At 36.7% G+C, this 12,320-nt stretch overlaps 1 protein-coding gene across 2 annotated transcripts in view; it reads left to right on the forward strand.

Moving 5' to 3' along the window:
* The window catches only part of VAV3 (vav guanine nucleotide exchange factor 3), a 359,756-nt gene that overhangs the window by 307,877 nt on the left and 39,559 nt on the right, over nt 1-12,320 (forward strand). For both annotated transcript variants that reach the window (XM_041747830.1, XM_041747829.1), the window contains exon 21: nt 9,552-9,617. In XM_041747830.1, the coding sequence (XP_041603764.1) occupies nt 9,552-9,617 (66 nt within the window). The remainder of the gene's footprint in view (nt 1-9,551; nt 9,618-12,320) is intronic.

Below are 12,320 nucleotides of genomic sequence, written 5' to 3' on the forward strand. Positions count from 1 at the left end.
CTGTGTACCCTGGAAAATAGAGGACTTCACACCGAGGTAAATTGAAAGTCATTTAGGACCTGAAATGTCTTTATCTTCTATAAATAAGTGCAACCAGAGTAAATTACTTGACACATAATATCCCTAATTAAGAATTTGTGGATCAGTAGTGATAACTGACTGGAGAACTATAAGCAAAGAACTCTGGTGTTAAAAGAGACCTCAGAAATTCTTGGGTCAAAAAAGAAAATTGGGGGCCAAATCCTATCATTTCACTGGTGAGAATATTGAAGCCATAAAAGGTTAAATGACTTACTCAAGGATCAGAAGGGTAGGAATAGAACATCAGGCTCCTGTCTATCCATATCAAATTATTACCGCTTAAGTTTTTTTCTTTAGTCCAAAATTCTGCAAAAATCTATGAAAGCAAAAGCTAATTAAGGAACCAACATAATCTGAATGAGATCCTTGAAGATCATAACCATGTTCAGTCATTCTTAATCTCCTAAGTATATAGCATAATGCCTCATAACAAGTAGTCAGCATCCTTTTCAATAAAGCATTAATTTTGTTCTTAGCAGAAAAGTGAATTCTTTAAAAATAATGCTGCCACGAGCATTTGATGTATTTGGTGCTATTACTCAGGATATCTCCTTTGTGATACATAAGATTAAAATCACCAAGGGTAAGAAAACATCCATTAGTTGCCTGCCAGGATTAGAAAAGCAAATATCTGTATTTTGGAACTTTGTCAAGCTGGTTTACTTTTTGGGTTATATGGCCTCTCCTCAAATAGGATTTCTTCCAAGAGCAGTAGATCCTTGTTCTTTCCAGATTTTGTATTAAGTAACCACTTGGGATTAGATTTACCTGCATTCAGATTGGTTTTTGCTTGCTAAATTTTTCTTTCATCCAAAGTATCCTCTTGTTTACTTCACAAGAAACACAGTTATAAAATTTTGATACAGGACTATATCACGTACAATATCTTACCAAATAAGACCTTAGTGGAAAAGCCTCAAGACACCCAAAACTAGATTGTTCCTCCCTTCCCTGCTAGACAAATCCAGAAACCCCACAGAATACATTTTTTTTGGATAATAAGAAAAATGTTCTGCAAAAATCTCATTCTGCTATTATATTCATCTCACACATAGTAAGCGTAGAAATATGGCTTATGGCTTTTTAGTGGGTTTTCTTTCCGTGTACATCACAATTTTTAATTTTTTTTTTTTAGTTTTTGACACTTCTTTCTGCCAAAATCTCAGTGATGTAGTAAACAAACAATTTTTTGTGTATTCAGAAAAACCATCAATTATAATTGAGGCTTTTGTCATATGTTTTGATAACTTGTTGCAGTTATAAACCCTTATAAATCAAAGTTAAATTTAATTTCACAGATCCTGGACCAAGATACAAGTTTTTTTTTTTTTTTTTTTAAGTTGTTTGGAATTCTAAGCCTATGATAGCCACTTAACTACAGATGAACTAGGTTAGGAATATGAATTTTATGTAGGCTTTTGAAAAACTAGGAGTTTATGCATGGGACAAAAGTTTAAAATTCTATTCTCTTTTAACTAGCAAATGAAAAAAGTGCTTGGTTTTATTCTTCTCTGTGTGTATGTGCATGAATATTTTGGAATTCATTGTAATGACCATTCAGTATAATCCTATGCAGTTATGCTTCACAAATTTTCAAGTTGTTCACGGGTGGAAAAATGCACATCTTACTCATTGTATACAAAGCAGTTAATGACAAAAGAATATGTGTACTTGCAAGAAAACATTAACATATTTGAGATAAATGCTATCTAAATATAGTATTTCAGGACTCCTGGGTAGCTCAGCAGTTGAGCGTCTGCCTTTGGCTCAGGGCGTGATCCTGGAATACAGGGATCGATTCCCGCATTAGGCTCCTTGCATGGAGCCTGCTTCTCCCTCTGCCTGTGTGTGTCTCTGCCTCTCTCTGTGTGTCTCTCATGAATAAATAAATAAAATCTATAAATGTATTATTTCTTGTTCAGGTGAAAGTTTTATATGAGAGTATGTTTCTTGTGGCTTAGCAAATTTGTCTAAATATAAGGAGGATGGTGAGATTATTGACTGGGCTAGGTATTTCTATTTTAATAATACATGAATAGCCAACAAAATATTTAGTAGAAGTGATAAAAGTGGTTGGAAGGAATCAAAAAGCAGTATTGTGGAAAAAATAGAAAATAGTTATTTTTAGCAATCATCAAGTGTTTTTAAGACATGTTAATTCTTTAATCCTTTATTACCCCTTAAGGCATGTTTGGCAGATGTTGTCATCATATTTGTTTTACCACTGAAATTTGCCTAAGGTTACACAAGTTTTTTTGTTTTTGTTTTTTTGTTTTTGTTTTATGGCAGAGCCAGAAATAGATTTCTCTCATAGCGATTTTCTGTGTTTTCCAAGAACTAGCCCTGATGTATATTTAACTGATAACAATGGTTATAGTATAGTGGCAGCTGCTCCTTACCAAGGGTTGGTTTCAGACAGGGTCTTTGTCCTGGTCTTCCCTCCTTTTCCTGTCCTTTGGTTCTATTGCATCTACTCACACCTGTCCGAATACTTCTAAAAATAGTGCTTGGTGCAAGCTATCCATCATCTATTCATCCATCTGGTCAATAAACTAATTTGTATATTTGCCTGTATTCCCATAATTCATGGCTTCCCTGCAGGTCTTCTTCCCCACATACCCGGACTGTGCATTTCTGACAATGAGAGAGGACTGGGTAAGGTGACAGGTGCTCTGGCCATTCCCCATGTGGGATGAATTGCTTAATCTCCACAGCACCTTCATGCATACGTTGAAAGTGTTTAAGGCATTGTAACTTGGGAAAATTTCCAATCCTCATAAATAACCATTAATCTTCCCCTTTTAAATTCAGCTTTCCACATCTGTTTCAAATTGTTCAGTGCTATTGCAGGAGTGCATTAAAGCTCCAATCCAGGTGGTATTAAGGGGATAAATGAGCCACAGGGAAAAGACACTGTATTCTTCTTAAAGTAATTCTTCTCCTTTTTTTTTTTTTTTTTTGCAAAGTCAGGAGCCAAGCAATTTATGATTAAGATTTTTGGAGGGTATGCTCTGTCATTTTAAGCTGTCCTTGTCTATGAGTTTTAAAAAAGCAGTTTTAGCTCTGCCATACTAGCATGCATTGTTTTTCTCTGTATAGGTAGATTGTCAATACCATTTCTACCAGCAAATTTAATGTAGTTTTAATTCATTATTGTTTACTGTGGATTTTTATTGGAGAAAAATGAAAAATAGTTATAATCTAAGGCTAGTCAGAAATAAGGAAGTGTCTGAGTATGCATTTGTATTTGTGATGTTCAAGAATTTCATTGATGTTATCAATAATTTTAGCTTGATAGATTTTTCTCCAGGAAGCAACTTACTTTTTTCAGGACAGAAGGCATTATTTTATGAATTATTGTTTAATATTATTTTGCTTTTTATCTGCTCGATTTTATTTAATGAAAATTATAAAGGTACATTTGTTCTTACCATATATAGCCCATAACTTATTTACTCAGATACTTTCCAAAAAAAATATTTTCATAAGAATGAATCAACCTGTACTGTTAGATTTACAAAAGTCTCATCACATAATAAAGAGAATGCCCTGCAGAATAAATGCATATAAAGATAGTACTGTGTGGTACATCAGATGACATGTAACTATGAAAGAGGAATGTTTTCAGATTGACCTTGAAGATGTTAAGGGACTCACAGGAACAAATATTAGGCCGGGGGATAACTAAAAGATTTCCTATCTCTGGCATTTGTAAGAGGCCTACAAGGAATGACACATTGATTATCTGACCCAGAATACAATGCTCACACAGGAATGCAAAGAAGAAAATTCAGCTGCATGCCTCTCTCATCAAAGTTAGTAAAAATTTCATAGATAGATCATCACATAAAGTGCACAGAATCATTGGCTTTGCAAATGGTTTATTTCATAGCTACAGTCTGCTGTTCCATCCACGCATAGGGGATTGGCAGCTGTTCCACCCATTAGCATTAATGAATTATCAATGTACATCCCACACACATCCACCAGGGAAGCAAAGACACTCCTCCTACACATTACTTTGTTTTTTAATCTTCCAAATGTTGTAGGATGGTTATTACCTTAATAAGTGGAAAATCATTGAATTCAGCACATATTATCTCCCGTCGCTAAAAACTGACATCTCATAGGAATGAGGAAATGCAGTTTTATTCATCTGTTAAGATATGTTAGATTATCCCTCACCTCTTTGTCATCTAAGGGATGCCTGAGACCATTAAAGAAATGTAACCTGCACTGCTAAGGCATTTCATTAAGGAAAAAACAATTCAGCATGACGTTTGTAGTGAAAACTTCCCCCTCCTGAGAAAACTCCCAATAGTGTTCTTGAAATGTAGTGAGAAAGAACGAAAAGATTTTTTTTGTTGTTTTTAAAGATTTTATTTATTCACGAGAGACACAGAGAGAGGCAGAGACACAAGCAGAGGGAGAAGCAGGCTCCCGGAGGGGAGCCCAATGCGGGACTGAGAACTTGACCCCAGGATCTTGCCCTGAGCCACCCAGGTGTCTCAACAGACTGGTTTTTGATACAGTAACCATATAACCTGGTTTACCTCCCACAGCCCCAATTTATACCTTTTGTACTGCCATATTATTAGTCACTACCCTTTCCTCTGAAAAGATCCTGGTTTGGACAGAAAATTGAATGTTTACCGTAGCTTTAGGACATTTCTCATACAACCATGCCCCTTCCTCTTCTGTCCCATTCATGCTGTTAAGATAGAACCCTTGGTTCTATAAGGGAGAAACAACCGGGAAGGTAGACTCATCCGTGCACCTTCAGAAGTTATAAAATTCCTTAATGTGTCTCTAACCTCACATTCTTTGTGTTCCCACCTCCTTTTCTTTTTCTTTAAAGATTTCATTTATTTATTCATAAGAGACACACACACAGAGAAAGAGAGAGAGAGAGGCAGAGACACAGGCAGAGGGAGAGGCAGGCCCCATGCAGGGAGCCTGATGCGGGACTCGATCCCAGGACTCCAGGATCACGCCCTGGGCTGAAGGCGGCACTAAACCGCTGGGCTACCTGGCCTGCCCTCCCACGTCCTTTTCCCTGTTTTGTGCATTACCTTCTTCAGCGCACTGCTTACTTCTATAAAATGTCAGTGATAGGCCAAGCAGTGCCACTATAAGAATATTCTTCTATATAGAAACAGTTTGATGCTTTTCTCAGTGCTTGACTGTGTGAAAACAAAGGGTGGTATATTTTATTCTTTTCAATTAAGAGGAATTTAAGGTCATGCTGCTCACTGACATGTGACTATGAGATTGAGAAATACCCCAAATTACAAACATTCATTAAATCCTATGCATTTGGCATTCTCTTGTAAAAAATGACATTGTTCCGGATTTTAAAAATTTGGCCTAGTGCTGGAGAAGGCCATCTAGAGCAATAGTGACCTGCGTGTGGCAGCATGCTACTAGTAGTCTGTGGAGGTGCTGCAGGACAGAGTGAGATTAAATCTGCACTTGCACTTACAGAAGAGATGACGGGGTAGTAATGTGTGAACCAAGCTCTGGTGGCGAATAATGAAAGGATCGATCTAGAAGAGGGACCCGTGTCGGTTTTGTTCTAGGGAAACAGGTGCTATTATGTTGGCCAACATGCGCTGCCAGGAAACACCACTGCTTCTCTTGAACTCTGCTTTCCAGAGATGAAGACCATTTGTTCTTTTCTGTTGAATGTGGATTGACAGTTCACCATTCGTAGAACAGCTCTTAATTTTCCAACTTGTTGCCTCTCCCCTGCAAAATAGACTGACTTCCTTTAGTGTGCTCTCAGAGGTCTTATCTTAGTTTTTAAAAGCAATCACCCTTACCTCTTCCTCTTCTGAGCCTCCTTTCATGTACGGTCCCCACCCGCATACCCATGTATGTTGTACTCAAGTAGCTTTGCAGTTGGTCTCTGCAGAAAGGTCCGGCTAGGTGTAAAGTCCCCAGATATCATACCTATTTACTTACACCTCAGTGTCATGCTGAAAAGAAATAAAGCACTCAGTGCAGTTGAATGAGAATAGCACTGCGTTCCTACCTTATAACCACTGTGTTCTCAATACCCTCTAGTCTCTGACTCTCCTCCTGGTGCCTCCTTCCTGCCTCCTACTTAGACTAATTCCTGTAAGTTCTATCTTTTATCATTTTCTGTCTACATTTCCTTCTACGATCGCCTTGTCCCATTGATTTGAAGTTTCCCCTCTGTCTGCATTTTGGTTATGTGTTTGGATGGCCTATGTAATCACCCCCATCCTTGACTTTCCCCTATTCAACTCCCATGCTCTTCTCTTCCTCACCCACTCCCCAGGCAAGCCCCTAGACTCTAGTGCCGTAATGTCTCCCAACATCGGTCCCCCCTACTCCCTTACCATGACACAATTCTCTAATGATACTCTCACCTACCAAGCCTTGCCCACCTACAAGCCAGCTTGCACACTGATGCCAGTGTACTTCTTCTAAAGCACATACCCCCTTCACTGAAATCCCCTCACCAGTGATAAAGGGGCCACCTTTTACCTCTATGTCCCTCCTTCCTCCTTATGAGTCTAATGGTTGTGTAGAAAGGCAGTGCCAAGCTCTGAAGTTGGAACATCTGAATTTGAACTCTGGTTCTGTCAATTGCTAGCTCTGTGATCATGGCATGATCATTTAACTTCCTCATCTATAAAATGGGGACTGTGATGGGCGTACCGCAAAGGATCACTGTATGGATAATGAAATGCACAGAGCAGTGGGTACACTAAGTGTAAGCCATTATTAGATTCTGCTTGTGTTTCCTATGTACAACCTATACTTTCATGCCCCTATGCCTTTCTTATGCTTTATTTTGTCTTCAGAATGTTCCCCTCCATTTCCATCTCTGTGTGTTCAAACCCACATTTTATATTCATGTGCCCCCCCCTTTCCATGTAGCTTTCAGGCAAACCCCTAATACTGAAACCACCTTTCCAATTTCCATAGCCTCTCCTCTGCACCTAACAGTATTTATTTAGTCTTTTCCATCTTGTATAAAATTATGTGCATACCTGTCTTTGCTCCAAAAAGATAGAGGGAAACGGGAACTGGTTTACGAATTTTTGCATTTTCCTAAGTGCCTAACCAAATTAATATTAGATGCTGTATTTGTTGAATAAATGAATGCATATTCCACTTGTTCATTTACCTTTTTTCTGATATGTGAGTACAGTATAGTTTTAGAATTTTGCCTAAGCAAACATCTTCTCTTTGCTTGGTTATTTAATTGAACCCCACCCTTCCTCTTCTCTTTTCTGTCCTTTCCCTTCCTCTGGCCCTTCCCCCTTTCCTGCTACACTTCCCCTCCCTCTTTCCCACTGCCCTGCTGCCCCTTCCCATTTTTTCTTTCTCTCCTTCCTCCTCTTCATCCTTTTCTTTAATTAATTTTCTTTAATTTCACTTTGTGAAGTTTGCCTTGGGCACAAAAGGGTACTGTTTCTAGAGGGAAATATTTGCTGATAGTTTTTTGTTACTTTTTTTTGTCAAAAATAACTGAGCATGTAACATCCAGTCATAATGCTATTTACTCATCTCAACTACTGAAAAGAAGCAATTATTAAATAGTAAATAAAAATAAGCTCAATTTTTGGGCAAGAAGACAATCTCCCAAGAACTTTTTAATTACATGTTGTGATTGTTGCAGAGTGGGTTTTTTTAATGTATTTTTTTTTTTTGGAGTTCGATTTGCCAACATCTAGTATAACACCCAGTCCTCATCCCGTCAAGTGCCCCCCTCAGTGCCTGTCACCCCATCCCCCCGCCCACCTCCCCTTCCACTACCACTTGTTTGTTTCCCAGAGTTAGGAGTCTCTCATGTTCTGTCACCCTTTCTGATTTTTTCCACTCATTTTCTCTTCTTTCCCCTATGATCTCTTTCCCTATTTTTTATATTCCCCATATAAGCGAAACCATATAATGTTTGTCCTTCTCCGATTGACTTACTTCTACTCAGCATAATACCCTCCAGTTCCAGTTTGAGTATAGTTGGTCTTTCTGCAAAAGCGAAATAATTGTAGGTTTAGTGTCATCTGATTTTGTGTGTGTGAAGTAAAACAGAATGTTACATTGTTTCAGGTGTGCAACATGGTGTTTTGACAGGTCTGTATATTCTGCTGTGCTCACCGCAAGTGTAGCTACCATCTGCTACCATACAACACTGTTACAGTACCATTGACTGTACTCCCTATGCTGTACCTTCTGTTCTGGTGACTTACTCATTCCATAACTGGAAGCCTCTCTCTCCTACTCACCGTCGCCCATTTTGCTCATGCCCCTAACCCTAACCTCTTTCCCCTGGGAATGACCATTTCTCTGTATTTATGGGTTCTGCTTTTTGTTTATTCATTTTTTTTTTAGGTTCTACATATAAGTGAAATCATTTGGCATTTGTCTTTCTCTGTATGACATTGCATTTAGCATAATACCCTCCAGACCCACCCATGTTGTCACAGATGGCAAGATCACATCCAGTTTTTATGCTTTAGTAATATTTCATTGTATGCATATACCACATCATCTTTGTTCATCTATCAAGAGACATTGGTTTGCTTTCGTATCTTGGCTATGGTAAATAAGGCTGCAGTAAACACAGGAGTGCATATGTCTTTTCAAAGTAGTGTTTTTGTTTTCTTTGTGTAAATACGAGTAATGGAATAACTGGATCATATGGTACTTGTATTTTTTAATCTTTCGAGGAAACTCTATACTGTTTTCCACAGTGGCTGTACCAATTTATATTCCCTGATGAAGTTTTTTAGAAGAGAATTTGACCAAAGATTTTTAAGAATAAATTCTTAAGCTTTTATTTTTTTTTTTTTGTCTATTTGGCACTTAAGTTTTCCTTATTCTGCTTATTTCTTCCCTCTTTTCTCATTTACAATGTCATTTTAACTTACAGTCCTTTCCTCCAACACCTTGACTGTCTTCTCTTGATCAATACCCTATCCTTTCTCCTAAATCTGAAAACCACCTAAAACTTCATATCATGTTTCCACAAGTCTTGAAATGCCTCCTATCTTGTTGGAGGAATGTTCTTAAGAGTTCTGTTAAAGATACCAATAGCAACCATTTAAATCCCATTTCTAATTAATTGTGAGCCTGCACAAAACCAGTGTATGTTCTTGTATTAGCGAATATCAAATAGATCAAATATGCGATTATCTCTATATTGGATTGAGGAATGTAAAGTTAAGATTGAATCATAGTTTAGAAAGTCAAACTTGAATTCTTATTTCATAATTACCATCTGAAACAAACAACATGTAAAGTTTAATAATTGTACAACCTCTCTGCTTCTGCTTTTCTTTCCTGAGCCATAGTAAATAACTTCATGTTTAGGACTGGATAAAACGTAACTTATTCTGAGGATTCTGAGTAACGACACTATGTACACAGCATTACGAGATTATCATTTGTAGTAAATGGGTTCTTAACTCTGTTATTTTTTCCCCCTAATTTAGGGTAGAAATTTAGCATCTGGAGAGGTTGGATTTTTTCCAAGTGATGCTGTAAAACCTTGCCCATGTGTAAGTATGAGGATTTTCTTTCCATTTTTTTCTGGGTTTGATGCTTTAATTAATTGTGCAAGAATGTACAAAGGGTATGGTCTTGTCCATAATTTTATTATTTTTTTTCTGGAGGGATTATATTTCAAGTTTGAATATATGGTCAATATTATTAAAATTCTAAAACCCTCATGATTCCGTTGTCAGAAAATATTTTTAAATGATATATACAAGGAGAAAATTGAACTTAGTAGAATTAACAAAATTGTCTACAAGATGTTAGAAAAAATAAAACTACAGATTAGATGCATTTTCCCCTTTTCCCACGGAGGTGAGAATGGTAGGCAGTCATCTATTCCTAGTCATTTGGGGTTATAGAGAGATACTACACTTCAGCTAGTGTGTTTGAAAGCATAATAGCATGAAGTCCACAGATTCTTCAATCAAATCCCTGAATACATTTTTCTGTGCTTTCATTTGTCATTTTGTTTATTTAATGTCATAATGGCATTTTCTGAAAACATCAAACACATTAGCTAGAAACAAGGAGAATGAATGAGCATTTACTCAAATATTATGGATGAGTATAACATAAGATGTACTTTTTGGTGTTATATTAAATTTATAAATTTCTGTTTAAGGTGACATTATTTTATCATAAATTGGAGTTTAGGGTGGATTTTTCTATGAAACTTTTGAAGTTCTTGATTCAAAGTAAATGAGATTCCTATAGTAATATAATGGAGTTGATGGTTAAAAAAGCCCTCATATTATCTTAATTGCTATATTTCAATCCTTCCTAGATTTACAAACTGGACATTCTTTTTTTTTTTTTTAAGATTTTATTTATTTATTCATGAGAGACAGAGAGAGAGAGATGTAGAGACACAAGCAGAGGGAGAAGCAGGCTCCATGCAGGGAGCCTGACGTGGGACTCCTGAGTCTCCAGGATCACACCACACGCTACAGGTGGCACATTCTTTTTGATAGCAATGTCAGCCACCCTTGATTCAGAATGTAGTCTGTAGATTAATTTACTGTATGTATTGCAGCTTCATTAATTTCAAAAGCAAATCAAATCAAAAAGAATTTGCTATTCTGTTCATTCTGTGATCTAATATCACCTGTTTTTATCTAGTAATCCTAGAAAATTGTTGAACTTTGATACCACTCTAATTATGTAAGGAAAATGAGTTTTTAGTTAGTTTTCTCTTATTTGTATGAACAAGATTCAGGCTTCCTATGCTTAAAGCAACGATATTTATATGTAGGCAGGAAGCAGGAGATTATACATTCTAACATTAGGTTGTTTGGGAACCTAAAGACATCAAATCAAGAATATTAAACATTTTATGTATAAAGTTCTATTATCTTTTTACAGCCTCTTGAATATGGCATGAAATGAACATTTGAAATTTTATTTTTAGGAAAATTCTGGCACATAGCAGGTATTTAATACATTTTGTTGTATCAATGAACTAAAGGGTTAAGAAGCAAGGAAAGTTCCTAGCCGAACCTAAGTAATTAACAATAGTAGGTACTAATTGTATCAGCTTCTATTGAATGGTATTTGGTGACTCAGTTACTAGAAGGAAAAGTATGTTCAGAATTTTAAGCTCTAAGGAATTATAGAGGAACACATAATTATGGGTGGGAATACTAACTAAAAATGACTTTTGTAGCTCAAAGTTCATAAATAGTTATTAAAGTTTTAGTGGTGACTTACTAAAATTATAGATTCATTTGTTAGTTTATGATAAGCTAGATGAAGGTAAGTAGGAGAGAGTGGAGGGGAGGATATGTTGAAGGGGTTTGGAAGATGGTATCTCTTGCCCCTGGGATGTACTGTTTACCAGGGGTCCCTGAGTTGTGCAGAATATTCCATTCTGAGCTCGAAAATTATTCTTTAGTATATGCTATGCCAGTCTCTTTGAAAGTTCTGAGATACACAGATAGAAAGTTAGAACTGAGGAAAATGCAGAAGGAATATAAATGAGACCATTTCATTTTGGTAGTATGGTAACTGGAGACAAAGTCTGGAGCTACAGCACAGAACAAAGTTGGGTAACTCTGTGACTCAGGCGTCCTCAGTGGGTGAACAAGAAGAAAACAATTCCACAGAAGAAGATATGCCTATCTTCATCTTGGATCTGGGTTAGGAAGAAAAAAAAGCAGTCTCCCCTAAAATTCCTAGCCTTAGATCCAAAAATCACCCAGGTGTGGGGCTGGAGTTCATACCAACTCTGTGACTGAAATAAGTCTAAGCTAGAAACAGTTTAAAATGATTCCACATTGATTTTGTTTACAATGCAAATACAGTTTGTCTCTGGATTGGAGCCTCTTTGCACAAAGTCCTTAAAGGACTTAAAGTCCTAGGGAATAGAAGTTCACAATATGGGATCATCAAATTCATGATTAAACCATCTTAAGCAAACTTCAGAAAAAATAAAATTCATAATTACATACACAAAGACAGCAGATTGTGTAATTATCAGTTGCCAAGGTCAAATTTTTGTATTTAATATGGTTGAAGAAATAAAAAAGAACAAAAGTCTAAGAACAGAACAAACCACTGTCCAAATTTCTTGCATCTATTTCACAAAGAATCAGAGTAAGTGAAATGAAAACTTTAATGGAAACATTACCTGACATATTAGATACAGTTGGGTAGAAAATTGGAAGACAAAGCTGAAGAAACTTCTCAGTAACTAATCTGGAGAGTCT

The sequence above is a fragment of the Vulpes lagopus genome, chromosome 3, assembly GCF_018345385.1.
Source record: "Vulpes lagopus strain Blue_001 chromosome 3, ASM1834538v1, whole genome shotgun sequence".
NCBI classification, from domain to species: domain Eukaryota; kingdom Metazoa; phylum Chordata; class Mammalia; order Carnivora; family Canidae; genus Vulpes; species Vulpes lagopus.